This window comes from Delphinapterus leucas, chromosome 1 (genome assembly GCF_059928025.1).
Source record: "Delphinapterus leucas isolate spDelLeu-1000000601 "Yukka" chromosome 1, BTC_Dleu_Yukka2, whole genome shotgun sequence".
Taxonomy (NCBI): domain Eukaryota; kingdom Metazoa; phylum Chordata; class Mammalia; order Artiodactyla; family Monodontidae; genus Delphinapterus; species Delphinapterus leucas.
The window spans coordinates 163,439,300-163,452,181 of NC_143129.1; the positions used below are offsets into that span (position 1 = coordinate 163,439,300).

At 44.1% G+C, this 12,882-nt stretch overlaps 1 protein-coding gene across 1 annotated transcript in view; it reads left to right on the forward strand.

Moving 5' to 3' along the window:
* Positions 1-2,855: 2,855 nt before the first annotated feature.
* The window catches only part of LOC149750792 (CUB and sushi domain-containing protein 2-like), a gene marked incomplete at its 5' end in the record, with an annotated part of 54,284 nt that continues 44,257 nt past the window's right edge, over positions 2,856-12,882 (forward strand). The window contains one exon of the mRNA XM_089913866.1: positions 2,856-3,139. Within this exon, the coding sequence (XP_089769992.1) occupies positions 2,856-3,139 (284 nt within the window). The remainder of the gene's footprint in view (positions 3,140-12,882) is intronic.

The window sequence follows — 12,882 nt, forward strand, 5'->3', positions numbered from 1 at the left end:
GGACATTTGCTTCTGTGATAAGTGCTACCAAGGAGAGGTGATGTATCATGAGAGCATATAACAGGGGGTTTGAACTAGTCAAGGAGAGACAGTTGACTAGACATCTGGAAGAGAGAACAGCACACCCAAAGGCCCTGTGGCTGTGCAGTGAGGGTGTGGCCAGTACAAAGGACTGAGAAGGGCGGGGTGTTTTTTTCTGACAGATATACATCTGTGACACATATCATCGTGTAAATTTAAGACATACAGCATGATGGTTTGATTTATGTACATTGTGAAATGATTACCACAATAGGCTCAGCTAACAACCATTATCTCATATAAAAACAATAAAAAGAAAAGAAGAAAGGAACCAATGTTCTCTTTGTGATGAGAACTCTTAGGAGCTACTCTCCGAACAACTTACCTGGATATCACACAGCAGTGTTAGCGATAGTCGTCATGTTGTGTGTTACATCACTAGTACTTATTTATTTTACAAGTGGAATTTTGTACCTTTTGACCACCTTCCTCCAATTCCCCTTCCCCACCCCCCGCCTCTGATAACTACAAGTCTGATCTGTTTTTCTATGAGTTTGTTTTTTTTGGTTTTTTTTGTTTGTTTGTTCAGGTTCCACATATAAGTGATATCATACAGTTATTTATCTTTTTTTCTCTGACTTATTTCACTTAGCATAATGCCTTCGAGGTCCATTCGTGGTGTTGCAAATGGTAAGATTTCCTTTTTTTTTTTATGGCTGAATAATATTTGTGTGTGTGTGTGTATGTATCTCACAACTAATTTATCCATTCATCTATCGATGCACACTTAGGTTGTTTCCATGTCTTGTTTATTGTAAGTAATGCTTCTATGAATGTGGAGGTGCAGATATCTTTTCGAGTTAGTGTTTTTGTTACATTTGAGTGTATTCCCAGAAGTGGAATGGCTGGATCATGTGATAGTTCTATTCTTAGTTTTTTGAGGAGCCTCCATACTGTTTTCAGCGGTGGCTGCACCAATTTACGATCCCACCAGCAGTGCACAAGAGCTCCATTTTCTCTACATCCCTGCCAGCATTTGTTATCTCTTGTCTTTTTGATGATGGCCATTCTAACAGGCATGAGGTTATATCTCATTGTGTTTTTAATTGGCATTTCCGTAATGACTAGCGATGTTGAGCATCTTTTCATGTACCTGTTGGCCTTTTATATATGTTCTTTGGAAAAATGTCTGTTCAAGTCCTTTAGAAGGGTGGGGTTTGGCTGGAAAGCTAGTGGACACAAGGGTAAGAGGTCACTAAGGGCCAAACCATACAGAGACCCTCATAGGTCTACAAGTGATTTTTCCTTACTGAAGAGCAATGATGAGCTATGGGAGGTTTGATGTCGGTGGAGGAAAGGGGAGGTCACCTGATCAGATTTCTGTTTTGAAAAGACACCCCCAGCTGTAGTGTTGGCAAGGACCAGCGTAAACGCAGTTGACCAGTTAGGAGGTAGTTTTTATGGCAGTCTGGGGGAGAGATGCTGTGGGGTCAAGGGAAGTAGAGACAGAGACAGGGTGATCGGTTGTCCATGGGGTTGTGAAGGAGAGGAAGGTGTCAGGAAAGGGTAGGTGGAGGACATCACGAGCCTGAACATCCCGAAGGAGGTGTCAGGTCTGGAGCTCAGAGAGAGGTCTGGCCTGGACTGTGAAGTTGTGAGTCATCCGTGCACAAGGGGAGGTCCTCTAGACCAGACGGAGAGGAGGAGAGGCCCCAACACTGAGCCTGGAGAGGAGCCAGAGAAAGAGCCATGGGAGGAAGGATGGAGCGTGAGCGGTATGGGAGGAAGCCGGGGACCAGGCTGCTCAAAGCATCATTGCATCTGCAGGGCACCAGGTAAACAAGCAGGCTCTCTGGCCCCTCCCAGGTGCTGTACATCAGAATCTAAAGGTCAGCCAGGTCCCCAGGTGCTGCTCATGTGCAGTGTAGTCTGAGATGCCCTGGCCTGGGAGGGGTGATTCCAGAAGGGAGGCAACAGTGTTAGAGGCAGCTGAGAGGTCTGTTAAAATGAGGACTGAACAGTATCCACTGGACCCATCGGTGACCTTAGACCTGTTTGGGTGGATTGACAGGACCAGGAGGCAGAACTGACGGGCTGGGGGTAAGGAAATAGAGACAGAAAGGACAGACAGGTTGTGTTTTCTAACACTTTGGCTGAGAAGGGGAAAAGAGAGACGAGGCTGGAGGGAGAAGAGAAGTGGAATGGGGAGTTGGTTTTTTAAGGAGAGTCTTGAACACATTTAAAATGGGAAAGTTCCAGTGGAGAGGAAATGATTGAACACTTGGAACGTATATAAGAGAGAAACGTATATAAGGTTCTTGAAGATTAGGCAAGGATGGGATCCAAAGGGCACATAGAAGGGATATGTTTAGATTGCAGGAGGGCTAGTTGATCTGCAACAGGAAGGAAGACCGTGTGGGGCAGGCTAGACAGATTTGGAATTGGGAAGACAACGGAATCCCCACTGATGGCATTTATTCTCTATGGAGATGGGAAGAGGGGGCTGGGGCTGAGAAGAGGAGGCTGGAGGGTCAGGAGGCCGTGGAAAATGGAGAAAATTTGAAATCATCAGTCTGGCATTTAATGTTGTAAAGAGGAAGTTCCACCTGGTCTGCTCGCCTTTTAGTTCAAACTCTGAGCATTGTTTCCTACCTCAAGCGTTGTTCTAAGGCTTGAGTACAACGATGCCCATTTTATCATCTGGACAGCTCACGGCACAAGCAAGCTGGCACTCAGTGTATCAGTCACCCACCTTCCTTCCCTCTGCACTGAGCATGGGCTGGTCCAGAGGAAACACTTGGAAGAGGGGGTTCATGAGCCTCTAACACACTGCTCCCATCTCTCTGGGAGATTCTCAGAGTTCTTCTGGCCGTACTGAACAGCCCCCTTTCTCTCTCCCAGGCCAGAACTGCACGTTCCAACTGCAGGGTCCCAATGGCACCGTTGAGAGCCCAGGGTTCCCGTATGGCTACCCCAATTACGCCAACTGCACGTGGACCATCACAGTGGAGGACCAGCATCGGATCCAGCTTGTGTTCCAGTCCTTCGCCCTGGAGGAGGACTTTGACGTCCTGTCGGTGTTTGATGGGCCACCCCAGCCAGAGAACCTGCGAACCAGGTATCACCCCCTCCTCCCCGTGGCCAACAGCTGGGCCTGAGCCAAGCTTGCTGAGAGGAAGAACCAGGCAGGGTGAATTGTCATCAAGAAAGACCTCTGTTTTTATGAGGTCTGCCCTGAACTCCTCTGCTTTCTTTACGTTTCCCAATTCCTTTCTCCTGCTTAGAAGTTCCCAGCAGACAGGAGGTTTTGTAGGACAATTGGGAAGACTAGATAAAAAACACACGGAGCAATTCAAGTCTTTCTATTACAACTGATTTCGCATGCATATGTGTGTATGTGTGCACACCTGTTGGTGTATATTCTTTGCACACACAGAAATATATCCCTTGGACCCAGCAGATATGAACTGAAGGCTAGTAGCAACTATGTCTTACATCCCCGACTTGAAAACCATCAATACTTTGTTGGATTTTGCCTTGCATTTGCGTGGCTTTGGCTGTGGGTACAGAATTGAGAATTTAGGGAAGTTTCTACTTTTTAAACCGCAGCGCACTCGATAGAAGAGGGAACAATGGAGAGGACAAGATTGCTTTCCCGTGCTTCTGAGCTACCTCCCAAGGGGAGAGTTCACATCAAGGAGGGAGACAGGGAGGAAGGCTCCCACCTCTGCAGGAAGAGCAGACTTTGGGGGGGCAAAGATCAAGGCCCCAGGGTCATAGCTGTCCAGGTTTTGTTGACCTGGTGGCCTGCCGTGCCTCCATTGCAAGACTTGTCCTGGTCCTGCAAGATAACGCTTTGAGCTCCCAGGGAGACAAAGGGTTCATGGCTTACCAGCCAAGCCCTGGGGACCCCGGGGTCCTCAAGGCTTTGTTTAAGATGCTCTTGGATCAGAGTCACAGACAACATTCCCAGGACTGAGCCAGCCCTCTTGTTGCTTGCTCCCTGCCCTCTCAGGGCAGTGCAGAGGTGAGCTGCCATGTCTGCAGCTGGGATGGGCATCTGGGGCTCCCCTGACTAGTGGTTCCTCTTAGACAAGACCAGGCTTGTCCATCTGCCCTTGACATTGCACAGGGATTGGCACACAGTAGGTGTTCAGTGAAACTTGGGTGGAGGGACTGGAGTGCTCTTCACTTACTCATCCCACAAATATTTCATGAGCACCTAGTATGTTCCAGACACTGGCCTGGGTGCTGGGGACGCAGCAGTGAGCAAAACAAAGCTGCTGTCTTCAGGGACGTGACATGCTCATTGGGAAGGGGGCAGGCCTGGACTTGAATATGTGAGTTTAGAGTTCAAGGACATCGGGGCTAGAGATGTGAAGCTGGGAGACTAGGACTGGTTAGTGCTTAAAACCAGGAGGCTGGACGAGGCCACCATCAGATGTCGAGCTCCAGTGACCCCATCGGTGGGGCACCGGCGCAGACCCTTGAGGGATGTTGAAAGACAGAAAGTCAGATCAGGCCAGTGGGGCGGTTAGTCGGGGTGCAGATGACTGGAGGCCTATTCTGCGTCCTGAAGTTCTTCCAGCTCTTTTTTCTCTTTAGGCAGGGTCCACGCACGTGTGGTCAAAGCTCTATCTTCTGCCATTTGAGTTCTCTGGTTCTGAGAGTGCGGTGTGGAAGACCCCCGGAGGTGGGATGGCTCCGGCCGGGAAGGGTGGGAGTTCTGGGACCTAAGGAGGTGGTCCTGGCAGGGGGTCCCTGGATGTATTCCCAGCCAGGGCACAGCCCACTCTGGCCAACCAGCCGTGTTTGAGGAGAAGGCTCCTGGGTTTTGCACCTCCACAAGGTCATCCCTGCTCGGGCTCCTCGTGCCCGTCATCTGCCTGATGTGCCCATTTTGGTTCATTTCAGAATTATATAGTTTTCCCATACAGCATTTCTACCTCCACGCTATCTGGGATCACGTCCGCTTTCATGTATCTGCTCCCGCGCATTTGCATTTTCTTTCTTTTTACTTACTTAGTCTTGCCAGAAGCTTGCCTATTTTATTGGTCTTTTAAGAGTCCCAACTCTAGGGCTATCAGTTTTATCCCTTTCCTATTACCTGACTTGTTGACTTCTGCTTTTATCTTTATTCATTCTTCCCTCCCACTTACCTTGGGCGGGTGGTGTTCTTTTGCTGTTTTCATGAACTGAATTAGTTTCATTACCTCTTGTTGGATGTTAAAATCATTGAGGCATTTTCCCCTAAGTGCAGCCTTGACCATATTGCATACATTTTGATGATAGCCGTTATTTTTAGAATAAATAATTCTAACTGCAGTTTTGTTCCTTCCTTGACTCTAGGGTTTTTTCCCTCAAAATTTCCAAGTAGTATTTTTTTATACGTAAGAAGTTATTATCTAGTTGTACAGCATTATGTTCAGATTCTGATTTCTATTTTGGGGAAGTTGTTGCCTTTTTTTCTCAGTATGAGATCATTTTTGGTGAACGTTCTGAGTATTTGAAAAGAACATGTATTCTGTGGTGGAAGGGTGAACAAATTCATGTTATTAGTATTGTTTAATTTTTCTCATTTCTTATTTATTGTCTAAGTGATTTTTGTCAAGGATAAGCAACTTATTGTTTTCACTATTATTTTTATCATTTTCTCCCTTTATTTCTAAGTTTTTACTTTACATATGTTGATGTTATTTCTTCAGCATGTCAGTATTTGTAAACATCAGATCTTCAGAGTGAATTATAATTCTTCCAATGTAAAAGTTATATTTATCCCCCTTTTTTGCCTTAAATTCTACTTTGATACTAGTTTTACCACTTTTATTATCTTTTAGGTTTGCGTTTATCACCCATCTTTGCTAATTTCTCTATTTTTAATGTTTCTATGTCATTGTTTTCTATGTCTCTTTTAGAGTTTTGTTTTTAAATATTTCATGAGAGTTTTTACTCTTTAACAGAAAGCTTTAATTCACTCACAATTTTTGGTGATAACTGATGTATTTGTTCCTGTATAATATTTAATACGTTCTGTTTTTAAGCTTCCTTACTATGATTTCCGTTTCTCCATCTTTAAGCACAAGTGTTCTTTACCTCGTCTCTGATTTTTATTCTGCTAGTGGTTAAAGTTACTTCTTGAGAACACATTTTAAGCTATATTTCTCTGTCAGCATCCTGTCTAGTGAACCTTTTTCTTAGTCAGGTCTCACCAGCACTGCATCTTTGTAGAAATTCCTTAGTGTTTGTAGCATGTAGGTGTCTGTCTCTTTTTCCTAGTTTCCCACATGGATATATATAGTCTCTCTTTTTATATACCTCAGACTATTTCCATGACAACTTGGGAGGTCAGGTTGAAGGAGAGTATAACATGTTGCCTTGGCTCTCCGTCTTGAACTGGAAATCTCTCTTAAGATTTTTGTTCTTTTTTGATTTGCTGTCATGAATAGAATTATTTTTCATTATATTTTATTTTTGGATGATTCACTGCTAATATGTAGAAATACAATTGATATTTGTATATTGATTCTTGTATCCCATGACCTGGCTGAGCTTCTTATTAATAGTTGATAGTTTTTTAAAAATATCTGGGAATAAAAAAAGTTTTTGTTCTTTTTCAATCTTTTTTTTTTTTTTTGCGGTATGCGGGCCTCTCACTGTTGCGGCCTCTCCCGTTGCGGAGCACAGGCTCTGGATGCACAGGCTCAGTGGCCATGGCTCACGGGCCCAGCCGCTCTGCGGCCTGTGGGATCTTCCCAGACCGGGGCATGAACCCGTGTCCCCTGCATCGGCAGGCGGACTCTCAGCCACTGTGCCACCAGGGAAGCCCCTGTTTCAATCTTGATGCCATTTATTTATTTATGCTTAATTGCAGCAGATAGAATATTGACTATACTCAATATTCAATATAATATTGAATAGAAATGGTGAGGGTGGACATCCTTACCTTGTTCTTAATCTTAAAATACTCAGTCTTTCACCATTAAGTGTGATGTTGGCTGTAGGTGTTTGGTAGATGTCCTTCTAATGAAGTTGTTTAAGCAGAGAATTTTGGCGTGGTCTGGCTGCAGCGTGGAAAATGCGTTAAGGTAGGGGCCAGACTGGTGTCTGCCAGGCCAGGCTAGAGACGGAGGTAACCTGAGCTAGAATAATGAAGAGAGAAGATGGCGTGGGTTTGTATGATGTTATGGGACAGTGCGGTACTTGGAATTAAGGGTGGGTTTATAGGGATTGTAGAGTGCGAGTCTGAAAAAAGGAAGGGGGTGGAGGATGACCCCACACTGTCTGGCTTGGAAGCAGAGAACAAGCTAGGTCAGCCTGACGTGAATTCCAGTCTCCAGGAAAATGTGTTCTCGAGGCATCCCAGGGTATTTTGTGCACTGATGTTTCTCGTCATTTGTCTAGCAGAACAGGTAGGTCACCTCCTCTCACAGTGTTTTCCCGTGAGACAGGAGGGTACGGTGGTGACAGGCCAAGATTTATACCCAGCTGGCTTCTACATTTATTTGCGCCGTGACCTCCGCAAAGTTTGGCTTCTCTGAGACTCATTTATTAAATGGAGGTGATACTGACCCACCTCACAGGGTTGTGTATATGAGCCACCTCCTAGGATCCCCTGCTGCTCCATAAACATTATTTGCATCTTTCCTGGCCTTCTGCTCTTAGGAATTCAGACTGCTCTGGAGCGCTTTTATGCCTGTCTTGACGCTTCCTCTGTGGCCTGCCCATTAGACTTTTTAGATCTGGGAGATGCAGATGTGGAGGACGGACATCCGAGAAGAGACTGGGCTCAGGGGAAGTCATTCGTTGTGGGTGGCATTGCTCATCCCACGGTAGCCCAGCAGTGGGGCCGGACTGACAAGAAGCCTGCAGTGGGGTTCTCTCTGCATCACTTGGGGCTTTCGTCTCAGACTTGACAGGTGTAAGTTTTGTGATTCTGCTCTTTGAGCATTTTAATGCATTTCTCTTTTCTCCCTTTACCTTCAGTCCTTTTCAATTTATTTATGGATGCATTCCAACAAAAGGCTGGAGTCACCTCCCCACCCCAGTCCTCAGCCGTCTTTACACTCATCTTTCTCCAGCTGCTAGCTCATGGGTGGTGCTGTGAGCAGCAAGCTTCCCTCCTAGTTACATTCTAAGCTCCTTGAAGCTGGGAGTCAAGCCTTCTACCACGTTTGGCTGTGCCTGAGCCATGCAGTGAAATATACATCTTGCACCTGCAAGACATGAGTTCCAGCACCTCGCTAGCTGCTTGGCGTAGACAGGTCACTTTGACTCTTATCCTCAGTATCTTCATCCATGAAGTGGATGTATCAGTATCTACCCCATAGGTTGGTTGGTAAGGATTACATTAAATAGTGTGTGTAAACTGCTCTGAACTGTAATGAGATATAAACAAAAGAAATACTTGTATGTTGGTAGAAAGAAAATTAGAAAACACAGTTAAGCAAAAAGACACACACACACCCACACCCACACACACACACACACACAACCAACACATTTATATGACATGAGGTAGAACAGTGGTTTTCAACTGAAGGTGATTTTGACCCCAAGGGGACATTTGGCAATGTCTGGAGACATTTTTGGTTGTCACAACTGGAGAGGGGCCCTGGCATCTAGTGGATCAAGGCCAGGGATGCTGCTAAGTGTCCTGCCATGCACAAGACAGCTGCAACAAATGCCAATGATGCTGAGGCTGAGAAATCCCGAGGCAGGTGATTAAGGAGGAGTGAAGGCCTTTAGCGTCAGACATACCTGTGTGCTAATCCTATTTCTGTGTCAGTGACCTTGGACAAGTGAGTCAACCCATCTGAGCTTCAGTTCCCTCCTCTGCAAAATGGGGAGCTCTCAGTGATGCTAGGTACTGACAGCTGCATCTGGCATCCTTAAAGAAGAGGTACCAGTAGGCACACTGCATACAGCTTGTTCTATATGCAGATGCCATTCATCTCCCAACAACTCCCTTTCTCCACCAGGAGTTCACAGCCACTTTCTCGAGAGCATCTCGCATTTCATCTAGAGCTATTCATAAGCAACAACATCCCAGGGTGCCAGAAGGCAGCGTCTGGCTGCTTGAAATTAAATTTACAAATAGAAGCTGATCAGGTTCTTCCCATAGTGGATCCGGGTGGGAAATGGGAGTAGGAGCTGGTCCTGAAGGCTGGGGAGCCTGTAGGAGTTTGGAAATTAGGCAGAAAAGAACAAAGAGCCTCCCAGATAATGCAGTGTCAGCCCTGCCTGGATGAATTACTGAAACAATCCCCACATCTCTGCTTTTGCACAATTAGGTGGCCTTTCCGTGCTGGCAAACATACTATTGCATTGCACTTTAATGTGGGATGAAGTTTTCTAATGGAACATGAGCAAACATAAGCTATGGCAATGCTGCTAATAAGCGCCATCACTGTGTATTGGAGGGTTTATAGGGCACTGGTGATAACTGCACCAGTTAAGCACAGCTAAGCATCCCTTAATTGAGACATTTGGGCTCAAGTTATGGGAAACACTGCAACTGGTTCCCTCCATTGCTGGCAACACACATTCTGTCATCAGCCTAAGGTGGAATGCAGTTTTAGTCATTTGGGGCTGGTTGCAGATTTCACTCAACTGGCATTAGACACCTGTTTGGAAGCTGTAAAAAATCTACAAATTTGTCAGATTTACTGTCTTCTTTTTTTTTACATCTTTATTGGAGTATAATTGCTTTACAATGGTGTGTTAGTTTCTGCTTTATAACAAAGTGAATCAGTTATACATATACATATGTTCCCATATCTCTTCCCTCTTGCGTCTCCCTCCCTCCCACCCTCCCTATCCCACCCCTCCAGGCGGTCGCAAAGCACCTAGCTGATCTCCCTGTGCTATGCAGCTGCTTCCCACTAGCTATCTACCTTGTTTGGTAGTGTATATATGTCCATGCCTCTCTCTCGTTTTGTCACAGCTTACCCTTCCCCCTCCCCATATCCTCAAGTCCATTCTCTAGTAGGTCTGTGTCCTTATTCCTGTCTTACCCCCAGGTTCTTCATGACATTTATTTTTCTTAAATTCCATATATATGTGTTAGCATACGGTATTTGTCTTTCTCTTTCTGACTTACTTCACTCTGTATGACAGACTCTAGGTCTATCCACCTCATTACAAATAGCTCAATTTTGTTTCTTTTCATGGCTGAGTAATATTCCATTGTATATATGTGCCACATCTTCTTTATCCATTCATCCGATGATGGACACTTAGGTTGTTTCCATCTCCAGGCTATTGTAAATAGAGCTGCAATGAACATTTTGCTACGTGACTCTTTTTGAATTATGGTTTTCTCAGGGTATATGCCCAGTAGTGGGATTGCTGGGTCATATGGTAGCTCTCTTTGTAGATTTTTAAGGAACTTCCATACTGTTCTCCACAGTGGCTGTATCAATATACATTCCCACCAACGGTGCAAGAGTGTTCCCTTTTCTCCACACCCTCTCCAGCATTTATTGTTTCTAGATTTTTTTTTTTTCTCTACGCGGGCCTCTCACTGTTGTGGCCTCTCTCGTTGCGGAGCACAGGCTCCAGACGCGCAGGCTCAGCAGCCATGGCTCACGGGCCCAGCCGCTCCGCGGCATGCAGGATCCCCCCAGACTGGGGCACAAACCTGTGTCCCCTGCATCGGCAGGCGGACCCTCAACCACTGCGCCACCAGGGAAGCCCTAGATTTTTTGATGATGGCCATTCTGACTGGTGTGAGATGATATCTCATTGTAGTTTTGATTTGCATTTCACTAATGATTAATGAAGTTGAGCATTCCTTCATGTGTTTGTTGGCAGTCTGTATATCTTCTTTGGAGAAATGTCAGTTGAGGTCTTCTGCCCATTTTTGGATTGGGTTGTTTGTTTTTTTGTTATTGAGCTGCATGAGCTGCTTGTAAATTTTGGAAATTAATCCTTTGTCAGTTGCTTCATTTGCAAATATTTTCTCCCATTCTGAGGGCTGTCTTTTGGTCTTGTTTATGGTTTCCTTTGATGTGCAAAAGCTTTGAAGTTTCATTAGGTCCCATTTGTTTATTTTTGTTTTTATTTCCATTTCTCTAGGAGGTGGGTCAAAAAGGATCTTGCTGTGATTTATGTCATAGAGTGTTCTGCGTATGTTTTCCTCTAAGAGTTTGATAGTTTCTGGCCTTACATTTAGGTGTTTAATCCATTTTGAGCTTTTTTTTGTGTATGGTGTTAGGGAGTGATCTAATCTCATACTTTTTCATGTACCTGTCCAGTTTTCCCAGCACCACTTATTGAAGAGACTGTCCTTTCTCCACTGTACATTCCTGTCTCCTTTATCAAAGATAAGGTGACCATATGTGGGTTTATCTCTGGGCTTTCTATCCTGTTCCATTGATCTATCTTTCTGTTTTTGTGCCAGTACCATACTGTCTTGATTACTATAGCTTTGTAGTATAGTCTGAAGTCAGGGAGCCTGATTCCTCCAGCTCCGTTTTTCATTCTCAAGATTGCTTTGGATATTCGGGGTCTTTTGTGTTTCCATACAAATTGTGAAATTTTTTGTTCTAGTTCTGTGAAAAATGCCAGTGGTAGTTTGATAGGGATTGCATTGAATCTGTAGATTGCTTTGGGTAGTAGAGTCATTTTCACAATGTTGATTCTTCCAATCCAAGAACATGGTATATCTCTCCATCTATTTGTATCATCTTTAATTTCTTCCACCAGTGACTTATAATTTTCTGCATACAGGTCTTTTGTCTCCTTAGGTAGATTTATTCCCAGATATTTTATTCTTTTTGTTGCAGTGATAAATGGGAGTGTTTTCTTGATTTCACTTTCAGATTTTTTATTATTAGTGTATAGGAATGCCAGAGATTTCTGTGCATTAATTTTGTATCCTGCTACTTTACCAAATTCATTGATTAGCTCTTGTAGTTTTCTGGTAGCATCTTTAGGATTCTCTATGTATAGTATCATGTCATCTGCAAACAGTGACAGCTTTACTTCTTCTTTTCTGATTTGGATTCCTTTTATTTCCTTTTCTTCTCTGATTGCTGTGGCTAAAACTTCCAAAACTACATTGAATAAGAGTGGTGAGAGTGGGCAACCTTGTCTTGTTCCTGATCTTAGTGGAAATGCTTTCAGTTTTTCACCATTGAGGACGATGTTGGCTGTGGGTTTGTCATATATGGCCTTTATTATGTTGAGGAAAGTTCCCTCTATGCCTACTTTCTGCAGGGTTTTTATCATAAACGGGTGTTGAATTTTGTTGAAAGCTTTCTCTGCATCTATTGAGATGATCATATGGTTTTTCTCCTTCAATTTGTTAATATGGTTTATCACATTGATTGATTTGCATATATTGAAGAATCCTTGCATTCCTGTGATAAACCCCACTTGATCATGGTGTATGATCCTTTTAATGTGCTGTTGGATTCTGTTTGCTAGTATTTTGTTGAGGATTTTTGCATCTATGTTCATCAGTGATATTGGCCTGTAGTTTTCTTTCTTTGTGACAGCCTTGTCTGGTTTTGGTATCAAGGTGATGGTTGCTTCGTAGAATGAGTTTGGGAGTGTTCCTCCCTCTGCTATATTTTGGAAGAGTTTGAGAAGGATAATTGTTAGCTCTTCTCTAAATGTTTGAAAGAATTCGCCTGTGAAGCCATCTGGTCCTGGGCTTTTGTTTGTTGGAAGACTTTTAATCACAGTTTCAATTTCAGTGCTTGTGATTGGTCTGTTCATATTTTCTATTTCTTCCTGATTCAGTCTTGGCAGGTTGTGCATTACTAAGAAGTTGTCCATTTCTTCCAGGTTGTCCATTTTATTGGCATAGAGTTGCTTGTAGTAATCTCTCATGATCTTTTGTATTTCTGCAGTGTC